At 31.1% G+C, this 13,863-nt stretch overlaps 1 protein-coding gene across 4 annotated transcripts in view; it reads left to right on the top strand.

Annotated features, from left to right (window-relative positions):
- Positions 1-13,863, top strand: part of LOC115888961 (probable beta-hexosaminidase fdl) — a 172,353-nt gene that overhangs the window by 126,595 nt on the left and 31,895 nt on the right. For all 4 annotated transcript variants that reach the window (XM_030908850.1, XM_030908853.1, XM_030908854.1 and 1 more), the window contains exon 5: positions 2,198-2,342. In XM_030908850.1, the coding sequence (XP_030764710.1) occupies positions 2,198-2,342 (145 nt within the window). The remainder of the gene's footprint in view (positions 1-2,197; positions 2,343-13,863) is intronic.

Below are 13,863 nucleotides of genomic sequence, written 5' to 3'. Positions count from 1 at the left end.
CATTCAAAAGAATAACTTTAGATATTTTTGATTAGCTCGTTTACGAGTTATCGCCGATTTCTTTTTAAATATTTCTCCTTTCTTATGGCCCTGTATTTACTTATGAGCACCAGTCAAGGTAAAAGATAACAGTCAAATGAAGTTGTCATTTCAGAAATTTACCTATTTAGTGCTTTATTATTATTGAAAACTCATTCCTACATCGGAAATCTTAAAGATGTATTTATAAATACAAATTAATATGAATTAAAGTAAAATAAAGTAATCAATTACAAGATTAATTATAGTATTATTACAATATTCAATCACTTATTAATTTAGGTAGGGACTATTAAATTGCTAGAACTTTAGGTTTTTAAGAAGATGTTCAAATATTCCTCCATCGACTGCTAGACAATAACCCAGGCGATCATAAAATTCTCTTCTTACATTCGCTAGTTGGTAAACTGAAATTCTATTGCATTCGGCAGAAATATTTTTTAACTCGTCTAGATTTCGGAATTTTTTATCCTTGTATATCCTGTTTTTTAAATGGCCCCAGAGAAAGAAATCATTTGGCGAAATATCAGGAGACCTTGCTGGCTAATTTACTGTATGATTTAGGCTAATAACGTTTCCGTTAAAACTATTGTCTAAATATCTCCGAACAGCCAGAGTACTATGTGCCGGACAGCCATCCATTTGGTACCAAACTTCCTGATTTTCCCTAGCGGCATCATGTAAAGCAGGTAAAATATGATTTTCGAGTAGTTCCAAATAATATTCTGCATTTAAATTTCGCGTAAGAAAAAATGGCACGATAATATTGTGTCCGAATATCCCTGTCCAAATATTTACTTTCGGTGGATATTGCGTCCTTGTTTCGACAAACCTGTGTTGGTTTTCTTTGTTCCATTATCGACAATTTTGAACATTGGGTTCATTATTTAAGGTAAACGTGCATTCGTCAGTGAAACATATGTTTTTTTAAAAATTCCCTATCCGTGTTTGCTCTTTCCATCATATCAAAACAAAACGCCTGCCGCCGTATTTCGTCCTCATCTCGTAGCTCTTGGTGCTTTTCATATTTGAAGGAATAGTATTTATGCCGTTTCAAAATTCGAAACGCTGTAGTGTGATCTATTCCTATTTCATCCTCAAGTTTCCCTGTGCTGATCTTTCCATCGTTCTCTTCCACGCACAATAAAACTTCCAAGTTGGTATCATTTCTTGCATCTTCTCTTTGTTCCTGCCTTGCTTCACATCTGCAGTTATTTATTACGGTACCTTTGGTCTTAAATCTCTGGATATTCCTTGCGATTGTAGATTTTCCAGGTATCGGTCTATTCGGATACAGAGCAGCAAACGTGTCCGACACCTTTTGATAACTATTTCCTTGATAATATCATTTAATCATCAATACTTTTTCTTCGGTAGTGTAATTCATGGCTAATATTTTCGATGTAGGTATGAGTTTTTAATAATAATAATAAAGCACTAAATAGGTAAATTTCTAAAATGACAACTTCATTTGACAGTTATCTTTTACCTTAACTGGTGCTCATAAGTAAATACAGGGCCATAAGAAAGGATAAATATTTAAAAAGAAATCGGCGATAACTCGTAAACGGGCTAATCAAAAATATCTAAAGTTATTCTTTTGAATGTAGGTTTTAGTGCTCTTCAATAAACCTAAATAGAATTATTCTCTAAAATAATTAGGGAAGCCAATAAAAATTTACATGGGATTTCCTATGTCCCGCCCGACGATGCAACACCCGATATACTACCGAAGTTTCCCGAATACAATTCGGACCACCCTGTGTAGGGTGTTTCGTTTAAAAAAAATAGTTTATAACATGTTAGACAACAATTTGCTAATCTAGGTACTTAATATTTCCGAATCAGTTGAAGATAAGTATAAAACATTGTACATGAAATATATCCCTAATTTTATGAAGAATCTAAAAATTGAATAATATAAAGGGCGTTTAACTTAAAAATAAGAAAGTTAGTATTGGCAACTGTTACGTGACACACCTTGTATAAAATGTTTTTTTTTAGTAACGACGAGCGTTTTTTCGAACACGCTTCGATATATTATCGAATTTATTTAATTTGATCGTCACACTGTATGTAATTTTCTAAATTAAAGCAGAATTTGTGCTTAAATGTCGTGAGCGCATTTTTAACAACATTTATGGAATTTATTTTCCAGGTGGGATGAATATGCAGGCCACGCGGGAGCTTTAAAAATAATTAAAGGAGCTACAATCCAGGACGCTCCAGCCTTTCCCTACAGAGGCCTTATGGTTGACACTGCCAGAAATTTTATGTCAATTGAGAGTCTCAAAAGAGTTTTGGTAAGTCTTCTTGAAGTATTAAACAGTTAAAAAATAAACTAAAAAAAGTAATAAACTGATCGTAGTAGCCTTGTGAGATAAAGTATGTAAGTAATAACATGGGTGATACGCTGTAAGAAATATGTAGTAAAATTTCAGTATTTCTTGTTCAAAATGTCAAACTTCTTGCATCGCCTATAGAAAATATAAGCTTGAACAAATCCATTTTTATTTTGAATAGGGAAATATTAATGATAATTTAATTATTCACTTAATACTCACAGTTTCAGCCTCATTCAAAACCTCGAAATTAGTGAAAAAAATTAATGGTTTCAATTAGCGTAGGAGTTTGTTCCTCTAATTTCAATGTAAGCATTCAGAACGTCAAAATTAGCGAATGTAATTTTGAATTACTGAAAAGAGTTAGCAAAGTTTTAACTTTTTCCACTAATTATAATTGAAATTTTGCGAGTAATGTCATTTTGGCCTTTGATTATCATCCGTCAAGAGAAATTGTTGTTAGAAATCAAGTTTATTACTATTACTTAGTTTATTGTTTTATAAGCTAATTATTAAGCTTCCTATGAATACAACGCGACTACTGCAAGCTGTTGCTAGGATATTGTGAATAATCATATACTCTTAAGCTTCATTAGGGAGATATCTGTAAACCGAATAGCGTCATGCAGTGTTTACGCGTGCCTTATTTTGACAGTTACGATATGCGCGAGTCGATTTTTAACGCAACACCCGCTAATAACCTTACCGCCTGACGTAATTTGCGAATCAATTCTAAAAATTCTTTGCGGGCTATTTCTAAATAACGTTTAAAAATTGCATAAATGGGCAGGTGCAGATATTTGACAAACGGGGCCGGCACGCGAAATCTTTTATTTTAGGTTATGTTTGGCTTGTTTTCAATTATTACTTTAGTTTTATTAGGTAATTTGATATTTAAGTAGCTGTGATTAGTTTTAATTAAATAAATATGGTCCAAAATATGGATTTCATATCTTCCAATATTAAAGAACCTATATATAGAGGCTTAGGTTTACAGCAGGTGACGACTTTGCCCTTCTAAGAGAATTTGTTGCCCTAAACCCACTGGCAGACGTTGAACGATAAAGCACTGGAAATAAGCACTTTAGCCCTTTAGTTTCAAAAAATACCTAGTAAATAAAACAATTTCAGTCAAGTTTTAAATTCAAAGTTAGGTTAAGTTTAAATAGCGGACTCAAACAGAATACTTCCGATCCGATAATTATAAATGAAGAGAATGAATACCGCCTCACGTAAAGGAAATAACACCTCGGTTTACCGATATCTCTCTATTCAGAACCTTGCAATTAGTGGAATAAATTAGTGGTTTCAATTAGCGTAGAATTTTGATCCTTTAATTTCAATGTAAGCATTCAGAATGTCAAAATTAGTGGTGGACATCTTCAACTGGTAGAAAAAGTTATCAAAATTTTAATTTTTCCACTAATTAAATTTGCGTGAAATGTCATTTTGGCCTTTGATTATCTTCCGTCATGAGAAATTATGGTTAGAAATCAAAAGTTTATAAGCTAAATATTAGTCTTTCTCTATGGATACAACTGACTAACGCAACCTGTTGCTAGGATATTTATTAATTTTAATTGTGTTTTTTTAACATTGTGAATGATCGCAAACTAGAGAGTATAAAGTGTAATTGAAACCACTAATTTATTTCACAAATTTCGAGGTTCTGAATTTCGAAATTCAGAATCACGAATCACGAATTCAGAATCACAAAATTCGAAATTCAGAACCTCGAAATTTGTGAAATAAATTAGTGGTTACTATTATACTTTATGCTTAAAAGTTTATGATAATTTACAATGTCTAGGAAAATACAATTAAAATTAATATACAGATTTGTAACGTTTTAATAAAACGTGTGTTAAATATTTGAAATTGTGTTAAGGAAACGTTACACTCTAAGATCTCCAGAGAGAAAGTCTAATAATTAGTTCATAAAACAATAAACTTTCTTTTATATTAATACTTATAAAACAATAAAGTGTCTAACCACAATTTCTCTTGACGAATGACATTATTCGCAAATTTTGAAGTATAATCAGTGGCAAATGTTAAGTTTTTAACTTTTTCCACTATTTGAAAATTACTACCACAAATTTGTTCTGAATGCTTACGTTGAAATTGAAGCAGCAAACTTCTACGCTAATTGAAACCACTAATTTATTACACTAATTTCAAGGTTCTGAATAAAGCATAAACAAAAATAATTAACATAGTATTATAATTTTTGTATTGTAATATCAATTTAAACCATTTACAATATGGTTATTAAAGGAAATTTAGAAGACTACATTAAGTTTGAGCAGCTTAAACAAATGGATTCTTTCAAATTTTCCAGAAAATATCATTAAACGGCTTAATGCAAGTTTTAGTTATGAACTAACACGATAATATAAACCTTTAAGATCTTCGACGTCAAAAGTTATCCAAAACAGGAAAGTTTTTGTTTTGTATCATAACATTTTCCAAGCTAAACTAATACATAGATCCAAACAAAGAAAACGAAGACCGATATCGACAACATCGCATAATATTCAACTATGTTCAATAAACGTAATTTGCAATTAATGAAAATTTATCAACCATAACTGTAATACAATAAAGTAAGGTCCAAATTTAATAGGAATTAGCATTATTCTCAAGACTGCTGTAGGTTGGACTAATAGTAATAATAAATTAGGTAAAATATATAATTATTCATTAAATTTATTTTTATTTTTATTTGATTGTCATTAATAAAATTGCGTTTATCGCATCAAGGAGGCCGAATTCGACAAAATATCAAGAGCTAACTTTTAATTGGCATTAAACGGCCTAAACAATTTTGATATCAAAAGAAAAAAGTCAGTGGCGCACAAGTTTTTTTTGTTTGTGAAAAATACTCCAGTGATAACCCATATGCACGTCCCTGATGAATTTATCGACATTTTTCTAGCATTAAAATATGTAGCGCTTATTTACTAAAAGCGTTTTTTTTTTCTTATTTTTTTTTTTGAGGGTAAAAGTTACTTTTACTCAAAATTTCACTCGAATCACTAAAATAACTTATATTAAATCGATTATATAATAAGATTATTAAGACTTTAACACCCTGTAGCTACGAAACTAAGCAGAATCGGACCTATGTTGATATGAAAAATAATCTTATTTTTACATGAGGAATCTCCCCACGAGAGATGGCACATGTTTTTTGAAACACCCTGTATACAGCTGTTGTCCATTCCGTTGATAGGTCGCAATTGTTATTATACTCCAGATGTTTCTCCAGCTATAATTTGGAAATTTATGTTCTATTTCAGGTTCTTCATGGATATTATTAATTCAAATTATATATACCGGGTGCGCCTCAAAAGTGGCTAACATTTTTATTTTTTCAGATAAAAAAAACGTGATTTGATATGTTAGTATATGACATAAATTAGGATTGATTGACGTATTCAATTGTTTTCGGTTACATCCTGTTTCACCTGAAATAACTACAACTTTTGATTTTTAAATGACACACTTGTTTTACTTTATTTCACAGAAAATGACACTCTGAATAGAATGATATATCAATTGACAACTTTTGTCATATTTGCATATGATTTATTCGAAATTGTAACATGCGGCTCACAACGACAATTTGAAATAGCAAATGTGTGGTACCAAATTATTCGTAAAAAATGCTTTTTTCAAATATGCTAATGAGCCACCCTTGTTCCATTTAAAAAAAAATTGAGGTACGATTGAAAATACGATTTGGGCATCTTTTAACCGGCCAGGATAAGACAAGAAAAACATTAGACCATCAAGTCTATCTTTCCGAGGCTTCTTGATTAAAAATTAGTGTTTTTAACACAGTTATGAATTATGACACACTACTCTACTATGAAATTTAAAATACATTTTTTTTAAACGAAAATGTCAAAAGTTGACATATCACATGTCATTCTATTCAGACTGTCATTTTCTATCGAATAAAGTAGAAATATACCGAAGGTGCCATTTAAAAAAAAGTTATAGTCATTTCCGGTGAAACAGGAACTGACCAAAAACAAATGAATACGTCATTTAATTCTAATTTATGTCATATACTAACATACCAAATCTCGTTTTTTTATCTGAAAAAAATAAAAAAGTTATAAGGGTGAGCCTCTTTTGAGGCCTATCCAGTGTGTTGTTTGTTTTGACAATATTATTTGTTTTAACATAAGAATATTTTTTTTTTAAGAAACTGAACTTTTGCATACTTTTTAGTATAATGGTTTTAAATAATCTAGAAAAAAGTCCCCTATCGAATCAGTGTATGCTAGATAAGTTAACGTGGAGTCAAAAGCCACAAAAAACGTTTTCTCGATTATCCTGAAAACGATTGACCTCCCTATAAAAACTAATCGAAAAAATTGCCATCTAGGTTTTTTTTCTTAATGGAAAGAATAAAGAGCAATTTTTTTCGACTATCTAAACCACTATACTTTACTCCTTTGTTATTTTAAAGGTATTTAACTAAGCATTATAATTATTTAATTGAATATTCATTAAAAAATGACTGAAACTCAATAGTTTTTTCAATAAATGAGCACACTGTTGTCTGTTTATTAACTAAAAATACGTTGAACGCAAGTTCAAACTCGTTTTGAACTTTTCCAATTACTTTGAAGCAAATTAGCCTACATTCCTGCCTTGTTCGTATATAACCTAACGTATATTTAAAAAACGTCTAGTTCACTTATTTCTCTGATATACAAAAAATATATAAGATAAACTGCAATACTTAACATCATTTTTTAACTTTCTTTACTATAGTCTTTACAATTAATTTTCTTCGACATTTATTTAAACAGAAACGGAAGCGGTCGCGTCTTAAGGCAGTTTTTATGAAAAACGTACAAAAAACTGGTTCTTAAAGAGAATATTAATAAGGTTGAATTTTATTTTTATTCTCGCGCGTGCTAAGCCCTAGAGAGCTATTCTGCCAATAAATTTTAGCTAGTTTTCTTTTATATGCTAGTGCCCATCAACCTTACGTATGGCTTAGAGGCTATGGTAATTACCAGAAAAACAGCAGAACTACGAGTTGCACAAAGGGCCATGGAAATAATTATGTTAGGAGTCACCATGAGGGAAAAAATACGTCAAAAAACAAAACTAATAGATGTTGTTAAAAGAGTGGCAAGTCTGAAGTGGCAATGGATCGGACATGTAGCAATACAGGATCCAGACCGATGGCCCCAAAAAGTCATTCTATGGAGACCTACGGGAACAACAAGAAGTGTGGGCCGATCAAAAAAGAGATGGGTCGATGATGTCAGAACAGTGGCAGGAAGACAATGGATAAGATTGGCTAGAGATCGCGAAGCATGGAAAACCCTAGAAGAGGCCTACATCCAACACTGGATGGAAGCAGGCTAAGAAAGAAGAAGTTTTCTTTCTATCGAAAAAAATAATTCTCAATAAATGTAAAAACATTGAAAGGTTACGCTCCAGTTCTCCAGAATTAGATAATATTAATTTTATGTCAATCAAAATAACTCACTTTGTTGGAGTTAAGGAAAATATTTAAAATCGATAAAGAATTTTTTCAGTAAATATATTAATTTTTACCACCCCAGTTTACCTTCAAAAACACATATTCTATCAAAACCTTGAGATGCAGTACTAAATATAATAATATAAAAGAAAGTAAATGAGAGTAGGCTGAAGCATTGCCACCTCAAAATCATTGACTCTTAATTCTGACTCTTAATTGCTATGTAATTGCTTATTATCAGCAGGAAATTTCCAGTTTGCACAGTTACTTATTGTCTACTATATTTTCTATTTATGCCAGATGTCTTTTAGTCTTCTAGAGTAGCATTTCTATTTTCTTTCAGTAAATAGAAGAAAAAGTTTTTATTTCTTTTTATTACACAGTGTATACCCGGATTGTCTTTACAAAAAGTAAAACTTTTGTATTATTAAGCTTAGCCCCCCCAGATGACCAGTACGTTTCGTATAAAATTGGTTTCAACCTCACATCACTAGTATCTTACAGTGGCCTAAGCCCCCCCAAAAGACTTGAGCCCCCCAAAAGTGTATGTCTAGTTGCGCCCCTGGCTCTGACATACCAAACCAAACAAGCTTAATCATAAGCTTGTTACTTTGGTATATTAACACAAATGCTTAAAGTCATAAATGCTTAAAGTTAAAAATTATAAAAGATTTTGTGATCTATAATTATTGATAAATTTTTTTTCCGTCATATGGTATAGAAAATTTATTTTTTTATTTATCCTCGTACTTTTAGAACTTTAAAAACTTCTTCAAACAATAAATTTTAACCATTTTTGCAATCAGTAATCTTAATTATCAACTTAATTAAGCGAAATCTTAAAGGTTGCGTTTCATTGCAACTAAATTAATTTAAATTTCGCTATTATTAAGATAAGTGTCTTTCCCAATTTATGTTTTGTTAGACTTGCAACGAAGAAATTCGGAAATGCAGAGGAAAGTTTATTTAATAAATTACGTTAATTTAATATTATGACTTACTAGCTAATTACTTAAAGTAGTTATTGCAATTATCAGTACAAAAATCAAAGTATTAGATTTTCTATTTATCTTTTAATAATAGTAAAATAAAATATTTCAAGGTTATGATAACGCCTCCTTTTTGCTGCTAAGGCTAATCTGAATGCGGCCTACTTTGTTTACATGGAATCCGAACCGCGGTCCTCTGCCATATTATTGTCAATGGCTCGGTCAATGGCCTTAAAAACCAACTTGGCGAGTGTCTAAATCGACTCTTACTCACACCATATCCAATCTCTTGCGGCCTCGAACCAGTGTGAATCAAAATTAGTGTGTATTAAATTTTACACTCTTGCCATGGAACCACAGCACCATAGAGTTTCCAGACGGTCACCCGTCTATCCACTCGTATCGTCTAATGTCACTTAACTTCGGTAATCTCTCAGGAAGTGGTGTTCCGACGTAGCTGTGTCGTTGCTCTTTTAAAAATACTTAATATACTCCGAAAGTACTAATATAATATGCAATGCAATTAATAGATATACTAAAAATAATTACTAAACGTATCTTTAAATAATGTCAACACAATCATCTAAAAGTATAAAATGAAAAGAATAATGAAATAAACTTCAATAACAAAAAAGAATGATTGAGGTTATCTGTTAATTAAATAAAAGGTCCGGCAAGAGTGCGTCGGGCATCTGTAGCTCCTAGAATAAAAAACTTGAGAACTTTGTTTAAGTGCAAACCTAAAGTATGTACCAGGATGTATTTCAGGAAAATATTTTAACTTCTATAGGGTGGGTCAAAAAAGTGGGAGTGGACCTGGATGATTTTTTTAAATGGAACACCCTGTATATTATTGCATTTTTGGCTTCCTTTCAGATCACTTTACATAATTCTAAGATATGAATAAATATATTTCAATAGTTTCAGAGATATTAAAAAATAAATCAAAAATATATATTTTTCAGCCCTTCTTAAAAAAATTATTAAAAACACAAGAACTGTTCTGAAATCAAAACTATATTAGGTGTTTACTTTAGATGGTCTGTACTTACTTTGCTATAAATATGAAAATCGTAAATCATACAGGATGTTCAAAATTCTACGCCAAACTTTTTAAAATATAAAATAATTTTTCTTCGTTTATTTAAATCTAACACTCTGTATATTATCTTTTCAATACGGGGAATTAAAAAATGAACATTTTTTGTACTTAGAGTATTTCAAACATTTTAACTGTTTCGCAGATATTTGCGGTTTTATATTTCATATGGCATTTTCCACAGTAAATTTTTATCAAAGCCACCCAATGATTTTTCTCTCGTATTTTACCATTGAAAGCGCCATATGAATATGGTATATATGATATTTATATATCGTATCTGCGAAACCGTTAAAAATTTTGAAATACTCTAAATGCAAAAAATGTTCATCTTTTAATTCTGCATCTAATAAAAATATAATATACAGGGTATTCCATTTAAAAAAAAAACAAAGAAAAAGTATTTTATATTTTAGAAAGTTTGGCGTAGAATATTGAACATCCTGTATGATTTACGATTACCATATTTATAGCAAAGTAAGAACAGATCATCTAATGTAAATACCTAATATAGTTTTGATTTCAGAACAGTTCTTGTATTTTTAATAATTTTTTTAAGAAGGCCTGAAAGATATAAATTTTTCCTTTATTTTTTATCTCTGAAACTATCAAAATATATTTATTCATATCTTAGGGTTATGTAAAGTGATCTGAAAGGAAGCCAAAAATGCAATAATATACAGGGTGTTTCATTTAAAAAAATCATCTAGATCCACTCACACTTTTTGAGCTACCCTATAGAAGTTAAAATATTTTCTTGAAATACATCCTGGTACATATTTTAGGTTTGCACTTAAACAAAATTCTCAGGTTTTTTATTATAGGAGCTACAGATGCCCGACGCACTATTACCGGACCCTGTATATTAGACACAAATCATTAAGACAATAGATATTCCACAGATTATTTCTTTATAATGAAAATGCATGTCTCTACTGTTTATTCCTGATTTGACATTTTTAAAATTTATATATTGAGGAAAAAAAAACAGTTTTCTAGAACTTTATAAATATTGTTGCTCCTGGTAAAATAGAGATAAAAATTTGAAAAATTATAAAAGTTAACGTCGATTTCCATTATTCTAGCGGAAATTGAATTTCACAAAACTTTTAATCAACTTTTATCTATTTCAGAAAGGCATAATTTTCCTGCTTCGGCATAAACTTGTTATTTTACTCCTTTGTTATAATAGTAAAGATAGCGAACAGTATTATGTGTACTATGAAATAATTAGAGTTTGAAATAAGTCAATAATAATAAAAAATTACGGGAATACGAGTATACACAATGACACAGTCAAAGACAAGCCATGCTCGAAATTAGACAAAGAAAATAAAGTCCTCCTATTCTGGGTGCCCGCTCACCAAGGAATAGAAGGCAAATAAAAATCAAACGCTCTAGCTAGTAAAGGAGCGAACACTCTACTAACTGAACCAAAGCCATTCTTCTTTCCAAGCGGAAATCAACTTAAAACGGAACTCAAGAACCTGGAAGACTTCCAGGTTCATCCGTAACCTGGAATGGAAATCCTCCAACGATGTAAGACACTAGAAAAAGTTACTCAGAACTTACGACCAAGAAAAATTGATTTTCCTTGATTTAAGTAAGAACAATCTTCGAATGGTCGCGTAGTTCAACGAACACCTCAGTAGATTGAAACTGAGCAACAATAACGAATGCAGATTCTGTGGGGAAAATGAGGAAACACCAGAACACCTTATCACTGAGTGCGCCGAGACGACAACCGTTTGTGCCATAAACTTTGGAACGGCTGATGTCGGACATAGAAAGCTGGCCTCTATGTAGCTGTCTCAGACACTGGCTTTTGTAAAAGCTCTAAGACTGTATGATGAGTTATTACGTTATAACTCAAGAAAGGGGTACCCCTCTTAAACATTCTACATTCTACCTATCAACATTTGTAGTAAACTTGTCAATATTAGACATCCTTATTTTTATAATAGTTATAATGACTTGATGCTCACATGGCACCATAATTATAAAAGCATAATCTACTAAGTAAGTCTGAAGTGCACTTAAGAATAATGTAGGTATTTTAATTATAAGAGTAAAGTTGCCGTACACTTTCAAGTCATTATAATTACTATTATATACTAAAACTCTAATATTGATACGGTCACTATAAATTTTAATATGTAATTGATTAGATAACCATTACATAACCAGACACTAACAAAAAAAATTGACTTGGTTTTATATGAGATCTCGCAACTGTTTGTACTAGAAAAACTGCCTTGCGAGACTTTTTGCATTTTTTTACATTTTGTTTTTGATAATATATATGTATAGCAATAAACAAAACTAGTACAGATTAAGTTACTAAAAGGGCGCAAACATAGTGAGGCATCTCGATGCGATGCTCGCCAAGATGCTGGCCGCCCTGCTCGCCAGGATGATAGCTGCGATGCATCCTACGCGCACTGTTTTAAAACGGCGAATAGGTGCGCGTAGACACACTGAAGCATTTACCATCGCCGTTTTGTTAAACACCAGTTTATATAAAGTAGTTATTAATTAATTAATTAGTATAGGCCATTGTTGCATTTCAGTTGATTTCAACAAATTCCGACCGCAGCGCTACAACGGCAAAAAACAGATATTATCCCTACCTATTTCACGTCGCCGCCGCAGTCATGTTGATCGCATACAATAATATTGAAATCATGGTTTGGTTATAATATTTAAGTATTTTAGTTTTTTGTTAGTGCAATTATTCATACAAAAAAGAGATAAAACACTCAGGAACGAGGTTTGTGTGATGTAACGCTGTTTCGGGTAATAAAAAATAAATGAAAAAGAATTCGAACTAGGCGTCGCGTGCTGTGTTGGGACAATTTCAAATGTTAATAAAATTGCTGAAAAAATGTTAACGCGTAAAGGAGAGCGTACTTAGGGCGTTGTTGGGTGCAATTACATACATTCAATAACTCAACTTTCCCGGATATTCAACTCTCCCGAAACAAAATGTTATCTCTATATATCTAGCTTCATAGATTTGATCAAAAACAAAAATGGATTCAAGCATTTCGACGAAACAAGTGAGTAAACAAAGTGCTCATTACATCATCAAAATATTAAAAAGACATAGACTATCAGAAGATAAAATATAATTTGCAATATTAATGGTATACTTTTTTTAATCAACTAGCGATTAAAGTACTTGCTATAAATAAATAAAGTCCATAAACTAATTTCGATTTTGAAAATAGGTACTGTCACTAGAAACTTGCCATGACTACATACATCAGCCCTCTTTGTTGCCATTTTATTGAAAAATTACTCTTTATTCAAAATCTGAACTAGATAGGTATAGGCTACCCTAATAATAGTTTGAAAGAGAATTTGAATCTGTTTCGATTTATTTTAAAAAATACAGGTTATCGTATTTGAAATAACAAGGTTTTTATGTAAAATAAATATTTAAAATAAATCATCAATTTTTGGTACCTCTGTATAAATTTAAGGGAGCAATACAATTTTTCAGTAAAGTCTATTTCTCTATGTTTAAACTCAGCACAATAATTAATTCTAAAAAGTAATGCACAGGGTGTTGATAATTTATGTCATTGTAGCATGCATATTTAAATATCTTTAAATATCTCAAAAACCGAAGCTTGTAAACATATTAATATATAATAACCCTTATATTAAAGGCCTTATTTTGTGTCCAAGGATCCAAATATGAAATAAAATACCGGGTGTTTCATAAGGAAAAATATAACTTTGGTGTAAATCTTAGCTCTGACATACCCTGTATATTTCAAAATAATTTTAAATTATGCACATGGTCTTCCCACATATGCCCATAAAATATTTTGTTTCTACATATTTCCGTTTTCGTATAATCAACCAAGGCGA

Source organism: Sitophilus oryzae, unplaced genomic scaffold (assembly GCF_002938485.1).
Source record: "Sitophilus oryzae breed Bouriz unplaced genomic scaffold, Soryzae_2.0 scaffold_810_pilon_pilon, whole genome shotgun sequence".
In the NCBI taxonomy this organism is placed as follows: Eukaryota; Metazoa; Arthropoda; class Insecta; order Coleoptera; family Curculionidae; genus Sitophilus; species Sitophilus oryzae.
The sequence above is the reverse complement of the archived record's forward strand: the minus strand, read 5'-3'. Positions and strand labels throughout refer to the sequence as shown.